This window comes from Vipera berus, assembly GCF_964194415.1.
Source record: "Vipera berus genome assembly, chromosome: 2".
Taxonomy (NCBI): Eukaryota; Metazoa; Chordata; class Lepidosauria; order Squamata; family Viperidae; genus Vipera; species Vipera berus.
In genome coordinates this window covers 68968717-68993147 of record NC_138203.1, presented here as the reverse complement: position 1 = coordinate 68993147, position 24431 = coordinate 68968717, and the positions used below count along the sequence as shown (strand labels likewise).

Sequence of the window (24431 nt, the reverse complement as noted above, 5' to 3'; positions counted from 1 at the left end):
ATTCAATTTACTCAAATTTCTCAATCAACCGCTATTCAAAAACCCTGTATCTCAGATTTTTGTCTGTTCTTCCAACTGAAACATATTTCTATTTCTATGTCTATTTGTTCTCTGTTTCATTAGAGGGGGCATAGGGCTGCAATAGTTATACATGTGTTTAAAATAGTATATCTAGCACTCCAGCAAAATGAAATGTTAATGAACAGCATATAAAACCAAGGGAGCAAAACAGAAACCAAAAGAGTTTTGGTCAAGTGAAGTATGAATTAATAAATTAGTTTTATTCTGATATAAAAAGAAAAAAAACAAAAACAAATTGTTGTCAGTTTTAAAAGGCATGCCAAGCCTGAAAGGAGAATTCTTTTGACATTACAAGAGAAATTTAGCATGTTTTTTTTCCTGGAACAATTAGAGTGCCCTTCAGGGCTTTTTCAGCAAGGCAAGTTGTGAACTGGAACCTTTGGAAGGTCATAAAAAAGATTTCTTAACAAATTATACCTTACAAACTAAATACACATAGCTATGATCGTGCTGATAAGCTGCAAACTGAAGGAGTGAGGTTAAAATGTTTGCCTCCAACCCAAAAATGGACAAATATATAAATGACTATGTGTACGAGTCCCATTGAATTGAAGGATACCATTAGAAAGGATACTAATATTTTTAAAAATGTTGCTCAGGAGTTAGCAATTATGTCATACAATCTAAGAGGCAAATGTCTCCACACTGCATAGATCAAGCACATGAGGTTAATTACGCATACGTAAAATACAACATCCTGCTAAATTGTATTTGGTAAACCAAGAACCAGTGCACAATACTGTTTCATAAAGGAATACTGTAGTTTCACAATTAGTTATTCCATGAAAGCCTGATCTCTAGCACACACATAGACAACATTTAATTAATTTATACACTTAGGACTGAATTTTTTTAGGGCAGGGTGCACAACATTTCTTGGGCAAAACTTGGTCTTTAAATAGCAGGGGAAAGATTGCACACTGAAAAGGAGGAGGCAAAAGTAGGATAAAAAAATATATTTGATTTCTATTTCATGTACATACTGGTATTTACCTATTGCATTTTAAATTATAATTAAGTAACATTGTTTGGTTCCGGGACCAAATGCATCAGCAAAAAACTGAACAGCCTAAATGGCTCCTTCCATCCCGATTCTGTGAAATTGGGGGAAAGGGGAGTACTGCAAAACAAATATGCTGCCCACAATTGTTAATTGCTGCTTTCAGATGTATTTGGTCCTTCCTCCCAGTCACCTAAAAGAAGAGATTGTTGAAAGTCTGCATTCCCAATAGTGATATGATCAGAATTCAGATTCTTGGCAATTGACTCATATTTATGATGGTTGCAGTGTCCCAGGGTCATGTCATCACTTTTTGTAACCTTCTGACAAGCTACCTTGTCAGATTTTCTTAACAACTGTGTTACTAACTTAACATCTGCAGTGATTCACTTAACAACTGTGGCAAGAAAGGTCATAAAATGGAGCAAAGCTCACTCAGCAACTGTTTTGCTTAACAACAGAAATTTGGGGTTTAATTGTGGTCATAAGTCGAGGAATACCTGTAATTGTACATATACATGGATGTATTTGTATATAAGAATTAACTACAGCACTAACTTTAGCATCAAATAAAGGGCATACCTCTCTGACTTTCTCAATGGAGGTAGTAAAAATGTAGATGATCACAAGCCATTCCTGAGCACTGGGAGTTGGTTTCATCTTCACCAGGATTGTGTAAGTAAACAGCATGAGAAAGACTAAATAGGCCATCTAGCAAATATACAATAGACATTTTATGATTGATAGTTATGACAAAAATGAGCAACTAATGGTTTACAGCATCACAAAGCATAGTTATCCCACCATTCCTTCACTTGCCTAAACTGGTTACTATGAACAGTAAGTCCATAGAACCAATGCTGATATTTTGAAAGATTGAGTCATAAATATAATATCAGTAAACTAAAGCAAAGGTGCAGATTCATATTTAGTAATCTTATTCTCTCATCAATGCAACATTAATAAGACAACAGTCCATATCATTATTTCAAATAAGTTCATTTTGCAATATATTTGGCTACTAGAAAATCTAAATAAATGAGTAAAATAAAATTCAATCAAGTAACTACTTAAAATGCCAACGTTCTTATTCTCTCTCATGAGTAGGTTTGTTTCAGTGGCATGCAGAGGGACTGAGTTATCGATATACATTGTGGTAAAACGTTCAGTGCAATATCAATAACTGACCGTGTGGAACCAGAACTTGACAATAGGGGCATTGTAGAATTCATAGATTTTCCTAGTTCCAAGAAGGCTTTGTGGTTCATTGTTGTTGGGGATAGTCTGTTTTTCAGCTTGCTTCTCAACCTCTTTCTCAAAATCATAATTGTTCTTTAAAAAAAATGCAAAATTAGTTGCCATCCAAGTAAATAAATGAATTCCAGTATATGTAAATAAGCAAATATTCTGAATGAATCAACCCAGTGTAAGTATTTTGGACCTGGTGGGGTGCAGACAACAGTATGCTAGCTTGCAAAGCAGTCTCTATAGATCCAGCTTACATAGATTGGAATGAATATGCTTTGTTTGGGACTTCTGGGGAAGAAATGGTAAAGTGAAGACAGCTCTGCAAAAAGTGGAGCCTACAACAACATTCAAACAAAGACCCAATAAGTAGACTGGCTCTTTATAATTCCTCTTTAGATAAGTCCTCTGTACGTATCTGGAAAGGCACACATGTCATCAAACCAGGGCATACGGCTGCCTACAGGGACCACGGGAGGGGGAGGATCAGAGGAAAGCCCGACAGTAATCCCAAATAGCCAAGTGCGAGCAAGGCGGGTGGGGAGGACGGAAGGAGAGGAGGGAGCCCTAGGATCGGCATCCATGCCAGGAGTTGGGACACCCCTGTTCTAAGCTTTAGATTTTTCTTGTGACACAATATTTAAGCCAGAACATTTCCTAACAACAACAACAAAAATCTGCTTTTATTCAATCCAATAAAATAAAAACCAAACCTGGTTTACATACTCACCAATGATAGGTTATCTTTTTCATTGGTGGTGTTAGGATCACCATGATACCACGTGAATTGGTGGGACTCTTGCGACTGAGGCACATGGGACATTTCAGCCTTGCTTTTAAAGTCCAGCATCAAGATGGTCGGAGGTAGAAGAATACTTAGAATCACCTGAAAGAGTATCATTTTTTTTACTATGAATGGCTTTTTTATTCTTACTTAATATTAGATTAATAGTTATAGTAATGTAATGTAATGTAATGTAATAATACAATATATATTATACTAATAGTAATAGCAATAGTTATTATTGAACAATAACTACACAGCAGCTTTTAAAAAGCAAATCTCATCCTGACATCCTATTTTTGGCATTTAAAACTTACCAAAGATTATCCTGGCTAATCTAATCCAATATTGTGCACTGAAGCTAGTCTGATCACTGCTCAACTAAATTCACCTGATTGCAAAAATAACATTTAAAATATCAATGGCAGGGCCACTATAGCCACAACTGAGGGACTGCAGTGCTTCAACCTTTTGCCCTCCTTGCAATCCTGATTGGTCTGGAGACTAGAAATTTCCTTTTGGATTGGAAGGAAAACTGTGTTCATATGACAGTTTTTATCTTACAGACACTGTCTCTCCAGAAGTACAGGCGGTGCCCACCATGCTGCAGTTCCATAAACTGTTTTATTTCAGTGCACTTTGGTTCCAACCAACTGATTTATGAATGCCTGCCTTGGGTTTTATTTGTTTTATTTATTGAGCAGTTGTTCATACCAACACTTGCATGCCTCTGGGTCATTTATAGATAAAACAGTAAAATGATATAAAAACTATAAGTAAACACAACTTAAAAACCACATTGAAATATATATTTATGTTTTATATATAAATATAATGTATATTTTATATATTTTGACCATGTCTGTGTGTATGAGCACACTGTGTGGTTTATCTTTATATATTTATTTGATTTCTAGAGCCATCCCTCTCAGCAAGTGACTGACTGGCATACATCACAAAACGTAAAAACAATTAAACAATTACAATAATGCAAAATACAAAAAGACACACAACCAAGTCTTCATTGCCTGGCAAAAGGCCAACACAGTTGAGGTCATCCTGATATCTGAAGGGAAACTATTCCAGAAGGTAGGAGCTATAACATAATAGGCACATTTCCGTAGCTGAGAGGACTTTCAACCTGAATTGAATGGATAGAAACAACCGGGAGACGTCTTCCCTTTAAAAACCCAGCCCAAAGCTATGAAGAGCTTTGTAGGTGACAACAAGCATCCAGAACACACAGGTAACCAATGCAGCTCTCAAAGGAGTGACATAATGTGTGTCAAATACATTCACAAAAGCAGACCTGGCAAATGCAATCCATGATTGGGGAAGAAAGTTGTTTCATATCCATGTCTTAGTACTACACATGAAGATAAGCCAGCAAAATTCATATATACTGTATAGGTTTGAAGATTAGAAAAAAATAGGTAATAGAAAAAAATGAAAGTAATATTGAAAGCCAGTTTGATCTAATAGTTACGGCACCAGGCTAGAACCAGGAGAAAATGAGTTCAAGTTCACCACAGACATGAAATGGCTGAGTGATCTAGGGCAGAGATCATTCTCAGCTGGCAGACTGGAGGGAAAGGGAGGGGGAAGCATTTTGCATGTGCACACATGCACGCACACCAATGGGGCTGCAAACACGAGTGATGCAAAGAGGGCAGTGCTAGCGCCTGTGTGACACTCACGAGAACTGCCCTGTTTTTGCCATGTGGGCACTAACGCCACCCTGTTTTTGCCATGTGGCACCCCATTTTTTCCACATGGAGCCTCGTTTTCATAGCGGCAGCACTAACATGACAGGGGGTGAGTATGCAGACATCTGTGCACACACTGGCTAGCCTGTCCTGCATCCCGGTGGCCAGCAGGCCATGGCCCGGTAGTGGACTGCATCTCACAGGTTGGGACCCCTGATCTAAGGGCAATCTCTCTCTCTCTCTCCCTCCCCTCTCCCTCTTTCTCTTTCTCAGCCCAGCCCAACTCACAGCGTCATTGTTGTGGGGAAAATAGGAAGAGGAAAGTGTGTTGGATATGTCTGCCCCCTTGAGTTACTTGTAAAAATAAAGGCTGGACACAAACAAACAAAACAAATAAATAAAATAAACCTTACAAAAGAGGTCAATTTGAATTTATACTGTTGTAAAAGAAAACTGACTTTTTCATATTTCTTTTTCTTTCTTTCTGCACTTTTTCTGTTTCTTATCTTAGTTATTTTTTTATTAGTGTTTTCTCTTTTTAATGAAAAAAAATCCAATAAAATTTGCTTACAAAAAACAAAGTTACTATGCAACAATCAAATGTAGAAGTGCTATAATCTACCTTTATTTTGGCAGCAGTAGCAAAGGACTTCTGCGACACTGAGAAACATAAATGAGTTTTATGTTACAAGAGTACAGAGTCCATTCCTTCCCCACCATAATCCCAGGAGGAAATGCTCTTGAAGAGATAACCAACAATTCAGGGCTTGAGAAACAAGAAAGTGTGCTTTATAAGTTACCACTGAGTTCTCATTTGTTTGTTGTGTCAGAGAAATTACATGCAGTTTGTCTGCTGCCTTTTTGTCGCTTCATCAGATCTTGACATTTAAGACACCTGGTGCCACCAGAATCTGGAAAAATATGTAGGCAATTACAGCCCCTTTACGACCTGTGGACTTCAACTCCCAGAATTCCTGAGCCAGTATAGCTGGGTCAAGAATTCTGGGAATTGAAGTTCATGGGTTGTAAAACGTCCACAGTTTTCCATCCCTGGAATAGATATATGTATAGAGGAACCATGGCAGCTCAGTGGTTAGAATGCAGTATTGCAGGCTAATTCTGCCGACTGCCGATTGCTAGCAATTTGGCAGTTCAAGTCTCACTAGGCTCAAGGTTGACTCAGCCTTCCTTTTTTCCGAGGTCAGTAAAATGAGGACCAGATTGTTGGAGGCAATATGCTTACTCTGTAAACTGCTTAGAGATGGCTCTAAAGCATTGTGAAGCAGTATATAAGTCTAAGTCAGGGGTCTTCAAACTTGACCCTTTTATGACTTGTGGACTTCAACTCCCAGAATTCCTCAGCCAGGCACGCTGGTTGAGGCATTCTAGGAGTTGAAGTCCACAAGTCATAAGAGGGCCAAGTTTGAAGACCCCTGGTGTAAGTGTTATTGCTACTTCAGGCAGTTCCTCTGGATACACCCCATGTGGACATCCACTTACTGTTTCTCATACAGTTGCATACTGTAGTTCTCCAATCCAATAATTGTATGTGGCCATGAATTAATGAACCATGTACTATTCAGGTATAATAATATCATGCGTTATTGGATTTATGATTGGCCTGGAACCCAACTTCACTGCATTATTCACAAGATCAAAATGTTGAAACTTACAAAAACTTTCCTTATCCTGCATTGGTACAAACATATCCTGGAAACCTTTTTAAAATCATCTGTTTCCCAATGATGTTACTCTCATTTCATCCATGGTCATCTGCAACTCTAGTGGTGTTAAAAAATTAATTTTACTTATATTCTGTCATTGACCAAGATGTAAGAAAATGATTAAACTTTAGCAGCTATTACCTTGGAAGGAGGTTAGATTATTGACAGTAACCAAAAGGAGGGGCAAACAGGGTAGAAATTGTAATGGGAGCAGCTCATTTGTCAACAGCTTTTTGACAAGTGGACAATATTACGAGATTATCTCAGCAATGGGGGCTTTCTCTCTTGAAACTAAAACCACTGAACTAAAATGAAGGAAGCCTTCATATAATTCCAGCCTAAGCACCTCCAATTGTGTAGCCCAAGGCTGGAGAAATGCTTTTGGTTTAGACCAGGGATAGGCAACCTTGGTTCTTTTATGACTCGTGGCTGGCTCAGGAATTCTGGGAGTTGACGTCCACGAGTCATAAAAGAGCCAAGGTTGCCTACCCCTGGTTTAGACAAAGAATAAACTGTTTACCTTAAGCCAAGAATTCTTTCTCATTTTCAGACGCCCCATCCACATGTCAGTCAACAGCATCTGGGTGCATGTGTGAGACACGAAAGATCGCAAACCCACTGACACAGCCAGCTTCAGACATGTTGAGTTACTCCAGTTCTTCAGCTCATATGTCAACAGCTTCATGGCCATCTGCTCATTTTGTTTGAATGCATTATCTAATACATCTAGAGCAAGCTGCCCAAACTCACTACAACAGCAAAATAAAATAGGGGAAGGGGAAGGAGAGTTGTGGCTGTTAGAATAGAATCAATCATAGTAGTCAAGGCGACTTGCATACAACTCTGCATCATATGTGCAACATGACTCTGAACATTTACTTGAATGAGAATTATGCCAAGTGCAGTGAAGAGAGCGGTCATATACAACACTATGTTTTCCTATGGTTTCAAATTAACCTACTTCTTTCAGAAAATCCAAACATTCTTCTATAATTTATTCTGAAAATCAGAGGCTCAGATTTTCATCATTATTATTATTTTTACTATCATCAAATACATGTATGAAAAATACAGGGTACCTAGTTAAGGCAAGTGGAAGGGGCCATGATGTTTCAGAATTTGAAATTTTGTTTTAGGCACACAAACAGATTTTATGTTTTCTGCTTCAAAATGGCAGGAAAATAGCCTTGGTGATCTTGGTCAAAGGGGAGGGGGAAATTTAAAAAGGGCTCAAGGCTTCTATATATTCCTGGGATGCGTATTCCTGATTTATGGTAAAACTCTCGTCAGCTTTAATAGATTGCAACCATATTTTTAAAGCCGATTTAACTACAATCATACACATAATTACTCGGCCATTAATCCCATTATGTCTAACAAGACTTTGTCTTTTATACTTCCTATCAGATTCTATTATTATAATCAGATAAAGTGAAGATGAATCACAGATAGGGACAGAAAGAAGAGATAAGCTTCACACTGATGCTCTGAAATAATAAGCCATTTTAGGAATAACGTCCACATTTCAACAGATTTTAACCTGGCATCATTCAGAGACATGAAATAAAGTGTCTCAAATAATGAAATTATACAGATAGAACCTTCAGCTTAAAAACAATAAAAACATAGTTCATAAGTAAACCAGAATTTGTATTCATCATTTTTAATATAACGTGATGTACTGCAGCATCATAAAAAGTAAAGAATGCACATAAGACATAAGAATTCTAGACAAAAATTTGAATTAGTGTTTAGGGGTGATTAAATCTATTTCAAGCCAGCTCTTTGCATGCTGAGCCAAAAGATTTATCCTGCCATAACATAAAAAAATGTATTAAGCAACCAAGAGAAAAGTGTCTAATCATTCTAAGAACTACAGATCATCATCCAAGGTGAAAGGAAAACCCCTACTTTGAATACTTCTTCAGTTCCTCTGCTATATCGTCCTCCATGTTGCATTGTGTGGCTTCACGTGCCATGGCTCTGTAGAGTTTGCAAGCGACCACAGCCTTGACCATTGCTTCCTTTCCATGCTGCCAGAAGAACATAGCCATCTTCTGCCTTTTCATCAAAACCGCCCAAACCAAGAGATCATTGTAGGGATAAATAAAGCCAAGTGATTTTTGGTCATCAGATACTGTGAATTCATCTTTCATCTTCTTCTTGGATTTATGGAGATTTCCTGATTTTTCCTACACGTTCATGAATAAAAAGTCAATATACGTCATTAAACTTTTAGCCTTTCGTTCCTACCTTTCTTTTCTCAGTTAAGCTTAGCTTTGTGTCCTGGTGCTACAAAGTTAGAAGCAGAAGTAGGAATATGTAATACTTAAAAGGTAAAAACATTGCATGAAAAATTGTTAGTTCACAAATGGAACTGCAATACATGAAACAAGTATCAGAAAACTGTATGCAGTGATTAATATTAATGTTTTTTGTGTGTGTGTGGTTGTCTTGCATCTAGGCATTTACACATAGTGTATATATTCGAAACAAGTACGAGTAGAAGTACAGATAAATACAAAGTCCACAACCCAAACCACAATTTCAATAGCTACAATTAAAAACTAGGGAAAGCTACCAAGTCTCATTAAGTGGTGAGGACTATGTTTATTCTGTTGCCCTTATGGTGAAGCTTTATTCTGCTTCAGTTATGATGGCAGGGAATACTGATATCCTTACCGATTAACGTAAAACAGATTAAGGAAAGCAATCGGTGGATTCTCCTGGCTTTGTTTTTATGTCAGTGAAGGAAAAAACCACAACCACTCTCTTTAACATACGATGCAACAGGAATGAGAGAATATAGGGAAATGCTTGAATGGAAAATGGACAGATGCTGTAACATGTTTATGCTTTTGGCATCTGTCAGATTGCCTGACTAATAAGTTGCAAGCCCAGAAATACTCCAGATGTGTGATCTATTGCTTGGATTATTTCTGAATTTAGGTCTAGCAATCTTTTGAAAAACCACTAAACCACTAAATAGTTGCAAGCATACAAGAGGGGACGCATGGAAATTTACAGTGCTGAGTCCTACTTTGCTCTGCATGACATCTGTGACCCACCAGCTGGACTAATAGATGAAGGATAAGGAGTAATTGATCAAGAGACTGAATGCTAAAAATAAGCTGAAGGCTTCACAAGGAGCCCACATAAGACATGACCGGTGCTTCAGAAAGGCATTAGATAGGCAGATGCCTTTGCAGAGTCCAGGAATCTAGTCTCCTTTTTAGCCAAAGGCAAAATGGCCACGGAGAACAGTGCACAGAGAGTGGAGCAGAAGGGCTGTTCTCACAACAGCTAAATGTAGCAAAGAGGATCAGGGCATATCTTAGACTCTGTCAATTATATTATTAATAAAGTAGGCTAGATCATGTCCATGGCAAAAAAAATGTTTTGGGAGAAATCAGTAAGCACCACTTTAACAACTGGAGCAGTTTTAAGTTCAGCTAAAGATGGTTTTAAGCTGCTCCTGCTATGAGCTGTCAATGGGATGAAAGCAATGTCATAAAAAATATTGCTGGAACATGTTTATGCTTCAGTTTTTGTTTTGGGATCCGAGGATGAGCAATCAGATAGGAAACTGTCTAAATAAACATTTATTTGGCATTGTAAAATCATGATTATTCGGAGATCAAGCAGTTAACGAGCATAATTTATAATGAGCCATAATTCCAGTTCTGTAGTCTAACTCTGTAATCATCAATATTTCTAATTCTATCATCAGCCATGTCTAGCAGGAAAGAAAATGAGTGAAGAGCTTCTCAAAGACTTAGGAGAGCTGAGAATTATTCATTCACTTAGCATAACCCTACGGTGACAAGAACTGTTGTTGACAGTCAAGTCTTGAGTAAGATCTATTCAGTCTATTCCCTAGCCTAGGTTGGTTCAGAGAGGTTAAAGTGTTTCCAAATGAACTCTGTCTATTATCTGACTTCAGCAAATACCTGAAATCTTTCTCTACCTCTCACTACACAGACTAAAATAAGAGAAGTATAGAAAGCCAGTAGTACTTCTAGCTCTTATCTGATTCAACCTTGTCTCAATGTACTAAAGAGATTTTTTTTAAGCCAGTATGCCTGCTCTTTCATCTTGTCAAGCGAACAAACAGGATCTCCAGTCTAATGCCCTTTTAACAAACTGCACGAGTAAACAAGATTCACAGTACTTTGTATTTGTATGGCTGAGCTGTTCTGATAAACTGGGAATGCAAAGTATTTTCAGCAGTTCCACTTCGACTCCCATTTGGATTAAGCTGATGAAGCGAGAGGTTCTGCACCAGCCTGGAGACAACTTCCTGATTCCAAAGATTCATTATGAAATAGAAAGAAAGAGTTTAATTAAGACTAGGTTGCACAAACAATATATCCTGGTCATGACAATGCTGATTCAAATGCATGCGTACATGCAAAAATGTTACTTTCCCACTCAGTCAGTTAAATAATGTGCTTCAAAACTATACAGAGTTTAATTTGCTTTGCAAAAAGCATGTGTCATGGTTGCAAGCTGAGCAAAAAATAAGTACAGCAACTATTCAACATCTCTTGGATATCAAGAAAGTACATTTCAACCTAAACTCAGTGTTTACATCTAACTTTTGAAGATAGCCCTATTTTATTTCTTTATTAGACTTATATCTCAGTTCTTGTACAAGAGCTCTAGGCAGCACACTTATAGTGCTCCCTCCTATTTACTACACAGCTGCAACTCTGTAGTGTAGATTGGGTCAATATTTTTTAAAAAAACAATAGTTACACATCTGAAATATTACACTGATCATGTGCTGATCTAATGAGGGTCATCTCTTTATTGTCTATGTCAATTTACACTTAAAGCAAAAGAGCAGAATTTTTTTGATTCTTTCGTCCCTCTCCAAATTAGTTGAGCTTCCTTTGGTAAGAATTAAAAAATCAACATAAGGAAAACATTGGGAGGTAAGAAGTAATGATGAGCTATGAATGAGGGTGCTTCCCATACAATGTAAGAAAATGTGCTATGGAACCATGTGCTTGTTTACCTTATGTTCCCTGTACATATTATTGTATAAAATTCTGAAATGTTTTCTTGTGTAGCTGCTCTGATAAGCTCCACCAATCAAGTATTCTATAACCAATCCAATATCAATCAAAGATATTTTATAGTCCACTGGAAGAGTACTCTGTAACACAAATATTTAACATTTTACATTGCAACAAAGGCTTGTTTTGTAATTTATTTAAGAAATTGTTTTCACATCCCAGAAAATCTTTCAATAGCATTATTCTTCCCACCTTGTGAATTCAAGACATTAGCTTTGTTAAAATTTCCTCTCATATTCTTGATTAAACTGTGATTAATATAAAACTTTTCTAGCCCACAATTTATTCATCCATTTTTTATTTTCTGGGAATTGTGCCAGTTAACTACGAAACTCTGTAATCTAATATGCATCAATAAAATTCAATGAAACAATTATTTGACAATATTTTAAAAATAGAGAAAACTGCCAAACAAATAAAACAAAGAGACAGAAGTCAAATTATCTAGCTGTTGGCCAGAGTGCCTGAAATAAAATAAAATAAAATATTTTATAACTTAATGCTTTTATAGGATGTTAACTTGAATGTTGAATACAAGAATCATCTTGGTTGTTACTTTACATACTGAAGAACACTTAACTAGAATAAAGTTCCAAGATTTGCATATACATTAATTGTAGTAATAATTACTACAGTTAATAGTTTTTACCATTTTAATCAATACCATATTCCTCAAATGTTTACATCTTTAATTAGAAGATACCCAAGTATCTTCCTCAGTAACAATAAGGTAAAGGTAAAGGTTCCCCCGCACATGCGTGCTAGTCGTTTCCAACTCTAGGGGCTGGTGCTCATCTCCGTTTCAAAGCCGAAGAGCCAGCGCTTGTCTGAGGACATCTCTGTGGTCATGTGGCCGGCAAGACTAGATGCCAAAGGCGCACAGAACACTGTTACCTTCCCACCGTAGTGGTCTCTATTTTTCTACTTGCATTTTTACATGCTTTCGAACTGCTAGGTTGGCAGAAGCTGGGACGAGTAACAGGCGCTCACTCTGTTATGCGGCACTCGAGATTTGACCCGCCAAACTGCCGACCTTCTGATCGACAAGCTCAGCATCCTAACCCACTGAGCCACCACATCCTTTACCTCAGTAACAATAGCTCAAGACAAAAAGGAACAGAGAACATTTCACAGAAGAGTTTTCAAATATATCTTATTTAGTACCACCTTTTTATTACAGTTACTACTATGGACCAATAGGATTATCACACTTCTAAGAAAGGTTATATATACCAAGGATGTCCAACCTTGGCAATTGTAAGACTTACATGGCTGGCTGGGGAATTTTGTAAGTTGAAATCCACATGTCTTAAAGTTGCCAAATTGGCACCCCTGATATATATATATATATTTGTTAATAACAAAAAGTGATAAAGTACTTCCTATAATAACCCTTAAGAGGGACGCGGTGGCTCAGTGGGTTAGGATGCTCAGCTTATCGATCAGAAGGTCGGCAGTTTGGCGGGTTGAATCCCGAGTGCCACGTAACAGAGTTACTCATTATTCTGCCCAGCTTCTCATCCCAGCTTCTGCCAACCTAGCAGTTTCAAAGCACATAAAAACGCAAGTAGAAAAATAGGGACCACTACGGTGGGAAGGTAACAGTGTTCCATGCGCCTTTGGCGTCTAGTCATGCCAGCCACATGACCACGGAGATGTCCTCGGACAAGCGCTGGCTCTTCGGCTTTGAAACGGAGATGAGCACTGGCCCCTAGAGTTGGAAATGACTAGCACACATGTGCAGGGGAACCTTTACCTTTACAATAGCCCTTGCTCTTCATATTTTAGAATGGAATTACCTGTTTCACATCACAAAGAAGATGATGCAAAAGTAGATTTGTTGGCCCCTGTTTCTGGAATTTAAAAATAAAAAAATAACACAAATAAATGAATAGCATGAATAAATATCACAAAAATAATATTTAATTGCATTTAAAAAGAAAGATTTAACAATACCAATTCAGTTTCCTTGGATATTTGTGTATATCACCAGTCATAAACTATTGTTCAGCTGAATATAGTTATAATAAAAGAATGAATTTACAGTACATACTTTAACTATACTTTTTATCTATGAACACAACAGAAAAATCTATGCCACACATGATATTAAAGAAACACAGCCTGCTCTCTTTGAGTGAAATAACAAACTTTAAACTAAAAGGAATGGAGTTGAGAAAATTGATATTTCTGTATCCATAATACTAACAATGTATTTTCAGCTTTTTTGTGAATAGCGCCAACATATCCTGCTTTTCAAATATAAAGCCTATGATATCTTTTTAACTATAGTTTATTAAAGCTAGGAACATAATTTAGTAGCAGTTGACTACAAGTAAAATTATGTCAAATAATTGATTCCAGGATTTTAGATTTTTTGCAGCACCTACCAGAAATTAATCATCTTCATTTCTAGATTTTATAGTTATAGGGAAATCAACCACAGACCACACACAGGTACAGGGGCATATTTATTTATTTTATTTTTATATATTTATCCAATTTAGACACCACCCATCTCACTATCCAAGTGATTCTAGATAGCTTACCATATAAAAGATATACAGTTGTTGTTGTTTTTTAAAAAAGTGAAGAATAAAAAAGGACAAAGTTAAAAAAACAAGTTTTTTTAAAAAAATATGTTCCTTGAAAGCATCAATTTGCATAATTTTAATCTAAAATCATGCAGGAGCACTAAAATCTCAGTATTTCTATAACTGTTCATGAGTTTTTCAAAAGCTTTTGAGAGACTTGCATGGAGAAATTGTGTGAAGGCTTCAGAATCTCACAAGACTTCAAATTTCTTTTAAAAGAACTTACAATATCTCAGGGTGTGATGGTCAAAAAGTATTCTTCAAAACTTAAAGCAATTATTGGGATTGAGATCACATTCTGTACTCCAGAATCTAAAAAATTACCAGTCAGAATTAATTCAGGAAGCCTATTTGATTTTGATTTTCAACTCTAGAGGTGGGGGGGGGGGGGAGAAGAACAGTGTAAAATTTGGGAGTTTCCTTGTTTCTTTTTTATTTAAAAATACCCAGGATTCATCTTAATCTTTTTCAAATATATTGCTTATTTACATCCCATGTCATTATTTTTCAAGTTTTTTTATTATTGTTGTAGGCTTCACAATCCTCAAGTGGACTGAGATGCTTCCAAACACTGGAAAAGAAAAAGGCTGTTAACAACGGGGTCTTTTATTTGCTTTCCCCCAATTTCTCCTACTATTTCACATAAAATCCAACCACTTTTTCCCCCAAATCTTGCTTGTTATTTTGTGGCTTCTGATTTAGCCTTAATAATAATTTTGTTCCACTGCCAGTGTTGCTTTAGCGAAAAGCTCTATTTTGTTTTGTGTGACATGTGTCTATACCAGCCAAGGCAGTTGCCAAAAGAATTATACTGAGAAAATGGAAATGTGATATTACTCCAAGAATTAAGGGCTAGATTTTAGAACTACAAATTATTTTTTCTCTATTTTATAATAATATAGTATTTAAAAGGCTCAGTGATTTCTATACATTTAATATATATATTTCAGCTATTTAGTGCTAATTTTCCTCCTCGGGTTAAATAAATAACTTTTCTGGGGAATAAATAAATTTCAAGGACCTAACCTTTTATGGCTCTTTGTATTTATCCTGCAATATATTTATACAGTAATGCCCAAGGCTGTACTGCCCAATACTATTTTGTTTATTTGTTTCTGTTGTTGAAAAGCCATTTATCACTGTTAAAAGCAAATCAGAATTTCAGGCACTCACAGTGTTGTATAGTTCTTCCAGTCGGGATATCGTAAGGAAGCGGTGTAGATTCACACCATGTTCTATTAGCAATTTCACAAATTCCACATGATCCATAACCAGGGCATCCTGCATTGCTTGTTCAAGGGAGCCAACCTTCATACACAATGTGGGGAATGCAAGTTATTAGCGCTAAGCCTAGCAAAAGCATTTAGATTTATAGACTGCTTCACAGTGCTTTACAGCCCTCTCTAAGCGATTTATAAAGTCAGCATATTGCCCCCAACAATCTCGGTCCTCATTTTACCGACCTAGGAAGGATGGAAGGCTGAATCAACCTCGAGCCAGTGAGAATCGAACTGCCAGCAGTCGGCAGAATTAGCTTGCAGTACTGCATTGTAACCACTGTGCCATCATGGCTCTATTGTTATCCCAACTCTGATGACAATTCAGATATAAAGATACTTCATAGGCAATGTAAAAAGCGGGACTTCTGATAGTCATGTGCAGCAGAAACAAATTAAATGTTAAATTTACCTTCCAGTGTTGTCCATAAACCAATATATGTTTCTTAGCAATGTCCAATCTGTTCCAAGCCAGAGCCAGATTGAGCTGATCTGGAGCAGACATATGTGTACCTACGAATAAACACATTCTGGGTTAGATTTTATACTCACAATAATTTAACTTCTATTTCTTGATTTGATTTTAGAAGTCCATGAGAAAAGAAGATACAAAGCACCTTTCAGGAGCGCAGTCAGGATTGCCAGATCCATGTCCTGATGTTCCTCTGACTCAGCATCAAATATTGTTATCTGTCAAAAAAAACAACATAAGTTACTAGAGGAAAGAAAAGTGAACACCATTGAATGATTTCAAAGGTCTCCTAAGTTATAGAGAAAAAGATTGACAGGAAGGAAGAGAATCAAATGCCCTGAAAAAATATTAAAATAAGATCAGAAGGAATAAGCTGAAGCTGGAGCGGCAGAGGGGTGTTAAGCTACTTCTGTAAATATGAAGAACAGGAAGTGAATGCTGAAGTCCAAGGGTCTTCAAACTTGGCCCTTTTATGACTTGTGGACTTCAACTACCAGAATTCCTCAGCCAGCATGCCTGGCTGAGGAATTCTGGGAGTTGAAGTCCACAAGTCTTAAAGTTGCCAAGTTTGAAGACCCCTGCTGAAGACAGATGGAGTCTGCATATATAAGAGAAGAATTCAAATTATTTTATTATGCTTTCAAGGAAAGAATAATGGACACTTAGTTATTCTATATTTTAAGTCACATTGTCATAATTTGTGATTCCAATTTCAATACGTAAAGTGTTATACAAATTGTAGCAATCAAAGGATTTTCCCAAAGTATCCCAACCAAGGAAAGAGTATAAGAAGAGGTATTTCTACAAAAATGCATAACATTAGGGAGACACTGTGCATAAAATTGTGCATATTAGAATTGCATTAAAATGCACTTCATGGGAAGAATAATTTGCAGAATGAACTTATTATGAAAACTGTATTGACAATTTCTGTAAAATATGGGCACAAACATGCAAACTCAGACAAAATGGGATAGGAGCTATGATTGACTAAATGATAAATAAAAACAAATTGAATTCAAAAAATTTCTTCATATGTGTTCCAGATAAATAACTTACTGCAATTAACCAAATTGTATTATGAACCTTTTTTTAATTTTTTTATTTTTGTGAAAGATGATACTGATTTACATCATTGGTGCAAATATGTCCAAGCTTATCTTGAAGTATGCAATTCTCACCTTATTAGAAAAAACTGCACAAATTCTTTGTCATTAATTACTAATATTATATTATCGAATATTAATCATTGTTAGTTATTATTTTCCATTGATAATATTAGTGAAACAGTATCTTTGTATGAGTAACAATTCAGTGACAGAGAAGAGGATGGGATTAATAAAAAGATACCATGAAATCAGGATACTTACAGAATCCCTATGTTCCATACATTCCATTAAAATTTTCAACAAATGATGGGACTGCTTTTGCCCAAAACTGAAGCTGTTCTGAATCATTAATAATATCTTTTCCTTAAGCTGAGAGTTCCAGTTTCTGAGAGGGAAAGGTATATAAGTTCATTACATGAATGTTCCCTACCAGCGTAAACATTTTCCAAATAGCCCCAGCGATGTTATACTGTTATACTGTTTCTCACCTAAATACCACTTTGACTAACAACCATTTATTTAGTGACCATTCTAAGTTACAGTGGCACTGAAAAAAGTGACACGTGACTGCTTTTCACATAAATGATGGTCACAGAGTCCCCATGGCCGTGCGATCAAAATTCAGACGTTTGGCGACTGGCATGTACTTACGACAGTTGCACTGTCGTGGACTCACGTGATTTGTACCTTCCCAGCTGGCTTCCAGCAAGCACATTCAAGGGGGGGGAGGAGTTGGATTTGCTTAACGACAGTGTGATTCAGTTAACAACTGCAGTAATTCGCTTAACAACCGTGGCAAAAAAAGTCTAAAAATGGGGCAAAACCCGCTTAACCATTGCCTCACTTAGCAACAGAAATTTGGGGCTTGGATTTAAAATTATGGTTGCAAGTCGAGGACCACCTGTAACCAAATACATTTTAGTCAGAGTTATCTTATGACTAAAGAAAAAATTAAAGATTTGAACTTTTCATTTTGGTGCACTATTTTTTCATTCAGTACTTGAAGGTCTGTTGCACAGGGACTCACGTGTCATCTGCGGTGTGTTTATACGTAAAGGCAAGCAGGTCCGCAGCTCTTCCGGTGCCTTCACATACTACTACGGGAACAGCGGGGGTGTCCCTGACATATTCCCAGACTGTCAGGATTTCATTCGGACCACCTTCTACCAGTAGCCCAACTAAGGGCACTCCTTGACCCATTCCTATTTCAAATCACACAAGAAATTGCAACCATTAATTTAGGACATTCAGTACTTATTTAAATCTGCTGCTATGACGGGATTAAAATCATAACGTTTCTCATGTTACAAAATGTTGGAAGAGCTATAAACTGAAGACTTCTCCCTTGATTAAAGTGGCACCTTTTCATTTGTTCAGTGGCATAAATGTGGGTATGAAACACAGCAGGGTTCGGGTTCGAGTTCGGGTTTGGGTTCAGGTTCAGGTTTGGTTTTGGGATTGGGGGTAGGGTCAGGGTCAGGGTCAGGGTCAGGATTGCTAAAAGTCATAATCCCTCTAACCCTGCATGATCAATTAGAAAAGTGCTGAACCACTGAAAAAGAAGTATAAGAAGTAATACAGAATAAGGATTTCTTACTGGTATGTATTTTTTGAAGTGATAGATACTTTTCCAGATTTCTCCGGAGTTTTATCTGACTGCCGTACTTTCCCACTGTGCCGTCATCAACCAGTATGAAATGTGAATGCATGCCATTGAGGGTGCTCAGCTTGCTAAGAGGATTGCCAAGTGTCTGATACAGGCAGACTACCTAAAGAGAAACCAAGATCAGAAAAAACAGCCCTTCCAAAGCACCATTTCACTGTCATTAAGGTGGATTACAAACATTTGTAGCTCAGGAAGACTGTGGAATATTGACCGTGCTTAATATCAGCTCTCTCTCTCCCCCCCACCCCAGTATACCTAGCAGAGGAACAAAAGTTATCATCCTTGAATTATGATCCTTGATACAATTCTTTGTATGTTACACCTGGCAAGCTCACAGCCTTAGGTAATGAGAAATTCCATATAGGAAGAAGACAGGGAGAGAGGGAAGGAAGGATAGAAAGAGAGATTTTGCAGATCAAATATGGAAAGATTGTTTCCTCTTCTACTACAATATCCTGTTCTCTTATAATTGTTGTGAATAATATTTTTTACAGGATTGGTAGAAAAAAGAAAGAGCATTTTATTTCCCATTATTCCTCATTAAAATCTTTTTTTAAAATAAAACAATTAACTTACTAATAGGATAATCTATGGCAAGAGTCTAGCTTCATGAGATGCTACTTAGTTTGTGTGGTTCAATTTTCAGTACATAAATATAAAAATTCAAATGGTATCTTGCATTGCGTAATGAAAACTAATGATTTACTTACATAAAACCTGAAATGAATCTTTCAGAAACAGTTCCAAATATTTTTCTTATACTTTGAGATTTTGCTAAACATCTTAGTAATTAGAAATTTCATAGTAAATCAAACAAAAAAGACACAGTATGTTTTTTGTATGCAAATGAATTTTCCCTACAAATGTGAAAGATAAAACTCTCAGCTGAGAGCACAAATAAAAAGACAAATCTCGACTGATATTTGCCTAGCTTTAAAAAAAAAAGTATTATATGTAAGAGAATACTACATTTCTACAGAAATGCACGTGATCAAAGATAAAAGCCCTCCAGAATCTATATGGGTCAATATAAAAGGGGGAAAAAGTGACATTACCATAGGAGTATACTACAGGCCACCCAACCAATCAGGAGACATAGATGGACTCTTTGCCAGCCAGTTAACAAATGTATATAGGAAGCATACCAAAGTAGTAAAGGGAGACTTCAACTACCCAGATATCAGCTGGGAGACAAATTCTGCTGCGAGCAGGAGAGCAAACAGATTCTTAACCAACCTAGAGGGAGTTGAAGTTGCCAGAACCTTAGGGAAAAGTGACCACGTCATACTGGAATTCAATATAATGCAAACACAAGCAATAGAAAATAATTCAACCAATGTCTTAAACTTCAAAAGAGCTGATTTTAACAAACTCAGAGTGAACCTATGAAAGATTCCATGGATCAAAATCCTAAAGGGGAAAAAAAATTAAGAAGCATGGGAAACTCTGAAAAATGCTATCATAAAAGCTCAGTTCAGCACAATACCAGTGAAAAACAGGAAAGTCAAGAAGAAACCAGCATGGCTGCACAAAGATCTCTCAGACAAACTGAAAGACAAAAAGGACAAAAAGGACAAAAAATGGAAAGAGGATCACATAACTAAGGCCGATTATCAGCAGACAGCCAGAACATGCAAAGATGAAGTCAGGAAATCAAAGGCTCAGAATGAACAAAGACTTGTAACAGAAATCAAGGATAATTTTTTTTTAAAAAAAAGGTTTTTTCCAACATATTAATAACAAGAAAAAAGTCAAGGAAACTGTAGATCCACTAAAGAAATAAGATGGCAAGGAAGTAACAAGCAACAGAGAGAAAGCAGAGCTGCTTAACTCATTCTTTGCATCAGTCTTCACACAAAAAGAAATTATAGCACAACATACCAAAAAAAACTGCAAAAAACAAACTAGAAACAAAAAATAAGCAAGGAAATGGTAAGAGAACACCTATCCAACCTTGACAAATATAAATCACCAGGACCCGACAGATTACATTCCAGAGTTCTGAAGGAGCTGGCAGATATTATCTCAGAACCATTGCACCATATCTTTCAAAAATCCTGGAGCCCCAGGGAAGTACCTGAGGATTGGAAAAGAGCTGATGTGGTTCCCATCTTCAAAAAAGAAAAAAAAACAGACCCAGGAAACTACAGACCAATCAGTCTAACATCAATACCTGGGAAGATCCTGCAAAAGATAATGAAAAAACAGATCTGCGAACAACTAGAAGCAAAAAAAGTTATAACTGGTAGCCAGTACGCGTTTGTTAAAAACAGTTCATGCCAAACCAATCTTATTTCATTCTTTGATAAAGTGACCAAATTAGTAGACCAGTGAAACACTGTGGACATAGTATACTTAGTTTTCAGTAAGGCATTCGACAAACTAGACCACAATCTACTGCTTGGTAAGCTAGAAAAAGGGTGGAATAGACACCACCAGTTTGATTTGTAGCTGACTGACAAAGCGTACTCAACGAGTAGTCCTCAATGTTACTATATCCACATGGAGAGAAGTAAGCAGTGGGGTACTACAAGGTTCTGTCTTAGGCCCAGTACTGTTCAATATCTTTATCAATGACTTAGATGAGGGAATAGAAGGGGAACTCATCAAATTTGCAATGACACTAAACTGGCAGGAATAGCCAATATCCCAGAAGACAAGTTCAGGATTCAAAAACATCTTGACAAACTGGAACAATGGGTCCTATCCAACAAAATGAGTTTTAATGTGGATAAAAGCAAAGTTTTACATTTAGGCAGGAAAAATCAAAGATAAAAGTACAGATTAGGTGAGACCTAGCTCAAAAACAGTAACTGTGAGAGGGACCTTGGAGTCCTAGTGGATGATCACTTAACTATGAACCACCAGCAGCCAAAAAAGCTAATACAGTCCTGGGTTGCGTAAACAGAGGCATAGAATCAAGATCACATGAAGTATTAGTACCACTTTATAAAATCCTAGTAAGACCAGATCTGGAATACTGCAACCAGTTTTGGTCACCATACTACAACAAAGATGTTGAGACCTTGGAAAAAGTTCAGAGAAGAGCAACTAAGATGATCCAAGGCCTGGAGACTAAAATATGAAAACGGAACAGTGCAAAGAGTTCATTAAGAAAAATAAATAAATAAAAACCATCTGAGAACTCACATCTTTGCCAATAAGTTCTTTCTGATTTTCAATGATGCCCCAAGGGGAAATTCCAATGGCACAGATCTTTCTTAAATATTGAGAAGCATGGAATTTCAATGCATTTCCCACATGCTTAGATATTCCTAGACAATTACATTGAAATAGTTGACAATATTATCATCATTACAACTTTACAATATGATCAGATTACAGAAATGAAATGTCTTGTAACCCTTCCAAATGTAAACAAGAATCAGAGCAATGTTGAACCTAATGGAATTACTACAGCTTAATTATGTAAAGCATCTACACAGTAATGTGCATTGGTTCCTCACTTATGGTACATGATTTTTTTTGAAGAATGAGATGACACAATATGGCTCAGCATGGCTCTCTCTTTCCCCTCAGCATGCTGGCTCAGGAATTCTGGGAGTTGAAGTCCACGAGTCATAAAAGATTCAAGGTTGCCTACTCCTGGACTAGACCAACGCAGGACTAGAACTCACAGTCTCCTGGTTTCTGGGCCAGCTCTTTAACTACTGCACCAAACTTTAACAAAACTTTGTTTCTATAAGTTAATATTATCCTCCAAGAGTGCTTGGAAGAAGATACTACAAGGAGGTAAGCAATATATCTGGGGACAGTACCACACTTTAAAACAGCTCTTTGGTGTGCTTACGACAGACACAAGCAGCTCTCCTGCTACCTGGTGTAGTCTTAATATACTTAATATGGAACTCTTAGCAAACAGGGTGATAGCAAGATTATTCTTGTGTACACAGATTTCAGAAATATTTGCCCACCAAATATTAAAGAGAGATAGGTTTACCAGTGTTAATGCCTTCTGTTAATATCCAAGCTCCTGTAGTTTCAGCAGCTTTGACCAATCCTTTGCTGAAAAGCTGCACCAGTTTAGATGGAAGTTTGAAGTTTTGGATGCCACCATGAATTGAAATGACCAGTCTGGGAAATTCCATCTGCCATTCTTTAATCATGAGCTGCAACAGCTGATCTAGCTTTGTGTCATAAGAAGTTCTGATATACTAGGGGACAAAAAAAAACCAGCTGTGATTGCCCAACCCCCAAAATAACAGGGATAACTATACATTTACAGGAATAATATAGAACAGGGGCCTTCAAACTTGGCCCTGTTATGACTTGTGGACTTCAACTCCCAGAATTCCTCAGCCAGCGGCAGGCTGAGGAATTCTGGGAGTTGAAGTCCACAAGTCATAAAAGGGCCAAGTTTGAAGGCCCCCTGATATAGAATCTTAATTCTAACTTCCTCAAGCTGCTGTGAGTTCTAATCATTGTCTTGCTTTCTGTCAGCCATATGAGGTAGGCCAGGTCAAAGGGGAAAAAAACTCTACAAGTTTGACTGGAACTATACTTCATTTATACATGTTATACTGACAGAAATTTGAAAGCCTTTATTTTCCCTTCTCTCTTTTAATATCCCAGAGAATTACAGTGGAACCAGTTTTAGTGTCTATCTCCGTTTTCTCTGTTTCCCAGGCTTAACAAAGCTTTTGTTTTCATAATAATTTCTGCATATTTACTCCAAGGTCATTTCTGTAGCTCTCCAAGCTTCAAGCATTCTCAACTCTGTAACATTGCCTACAATTTTTAGTTTCACGCTTCAAATCATGCTTCACAGCCTTAAATGTCTACTTGATGTCAGGTACCTCTTTGTCCTTTCCCAGTTTCACAACATCAACAGGAACAGAAATCCACTGATTAATGAGATTTCACTAATGTTTTAATGTTTTCCAAATTCCTGGTTAGACCATGTACGTACATTCATCACAAAGGGAGTGAATGCCTTCCTTGCTTTAATTAAATTATTTTCTACCCTAGTAGATAAACCAGACCAGGAGATCAACTCAACCAGAAGGCTAAAACCACTTTTTATTAAGGTTGGTTATTATAACAGAATCTGGCAAGTCTGATTGTGTAAATGTCTATGGAGATTCTCAATCATCCACGTCATGGTTGTCCCAAAAGTCCTTTTTCCAAAAAGTAACTAGACTTTCTTGGTTTTTTTCCTTTGAAAACATTTCGCTTCTCATCCAAAAAGCTTCTTGGATGAGAAGAAAAACATTTTCAAAGGAAAAAAAAAACAAGAAGGTCCAGTTGCCTTTGTAAAAAAGCACCTTTGGGTCTGATTGTGTAGTACCTCCTGCCTCGAATATTTCAGTAAATTAGGGAGGTGTCTGTCTGAGTTACTTCTGAATGTTATCTGGTTGCTCTGAACTTAAAAAAATGCTTTGGTACCCCCAGGCAATAGCTCCTTAATATCATCATCAAGGTCATGTTCCTTATTTTCTACTATTATTTCAATTGAGATGTTAAGACTGCTATTTCCATAGTGTTTCATATGCATTCTTTCCTGATATTCAGCTCAACAAGTTGTGACAAAACATTTAAATAAAAGCACATTTATATAGATTATCCTTACTCAATCTCACAGCAATTTTATGTTTAGCACTAATATTTGTTTTCTAGATTTTCACAGCTGTACTTGTACAGACTTCTGTAATAAAGTCAATAGTGTTACAAA

General features: G+C 36.9%; 1 protein-coding gene across 1 annotated transcript in view; it reads right to left on the bottom strand.

Annotated features, from left to right (window-relative positions):
- The window catches only part of TRPM6 (transient receptor potential cation channel subfamily M member 6), a gene marked incomplete at its 5' end in the record, with an annotated part of 76605 nt that overhangs the window by 40370 nt on the left and 11804 nt on the right, over positions 1-24431 (bottom strand). The window contains 16 exons of the mRNA XM_081318875.1: positions 1664-1792; positions 2270-2413; positions 3057-3212; positions 7061-7289; positions 8452-8732; positions 10712-10840; positions 11561-11701; positions 13421-13474; positions 15389-15523; positions 15905-16005; positions 16110-16182; positions 17335-17458; positions 18101-18275; positions 18671-18842; positions 21890-22014; positions 22701-22914. Coding sequence (XP_081175001.1) covers positions 1664-1792; positions 2270-2413; positions 3057-3212; positions 7061-7289; positions 8452-8732; positions 10712-10840; positions 11561-11701; positions 13421-13474; positions 15389-15523; positions 15905-16005; positions 16110-16182; positions 17335-17458; positions 18101-18275; positions 18671-18842; positions 21890-22014; positions 22701-22914 — 2382 coding nt within the window. The remainder of the gene's footprint in view (positions 1-1663; positions 1793-2269; positions 2414-3056; positions 3213-7060; positions 7290-8451; positions 8733-10711; positions 10841-11560; positions 11702-13420; positions 13475-15388; positions 15524-15904; positions 16006-16109; positions 16183-17334; positions 17459-18100; positions 18276-18670; positions 18843-21889; positions 22015-22700; positions 22915-24431) is intronic.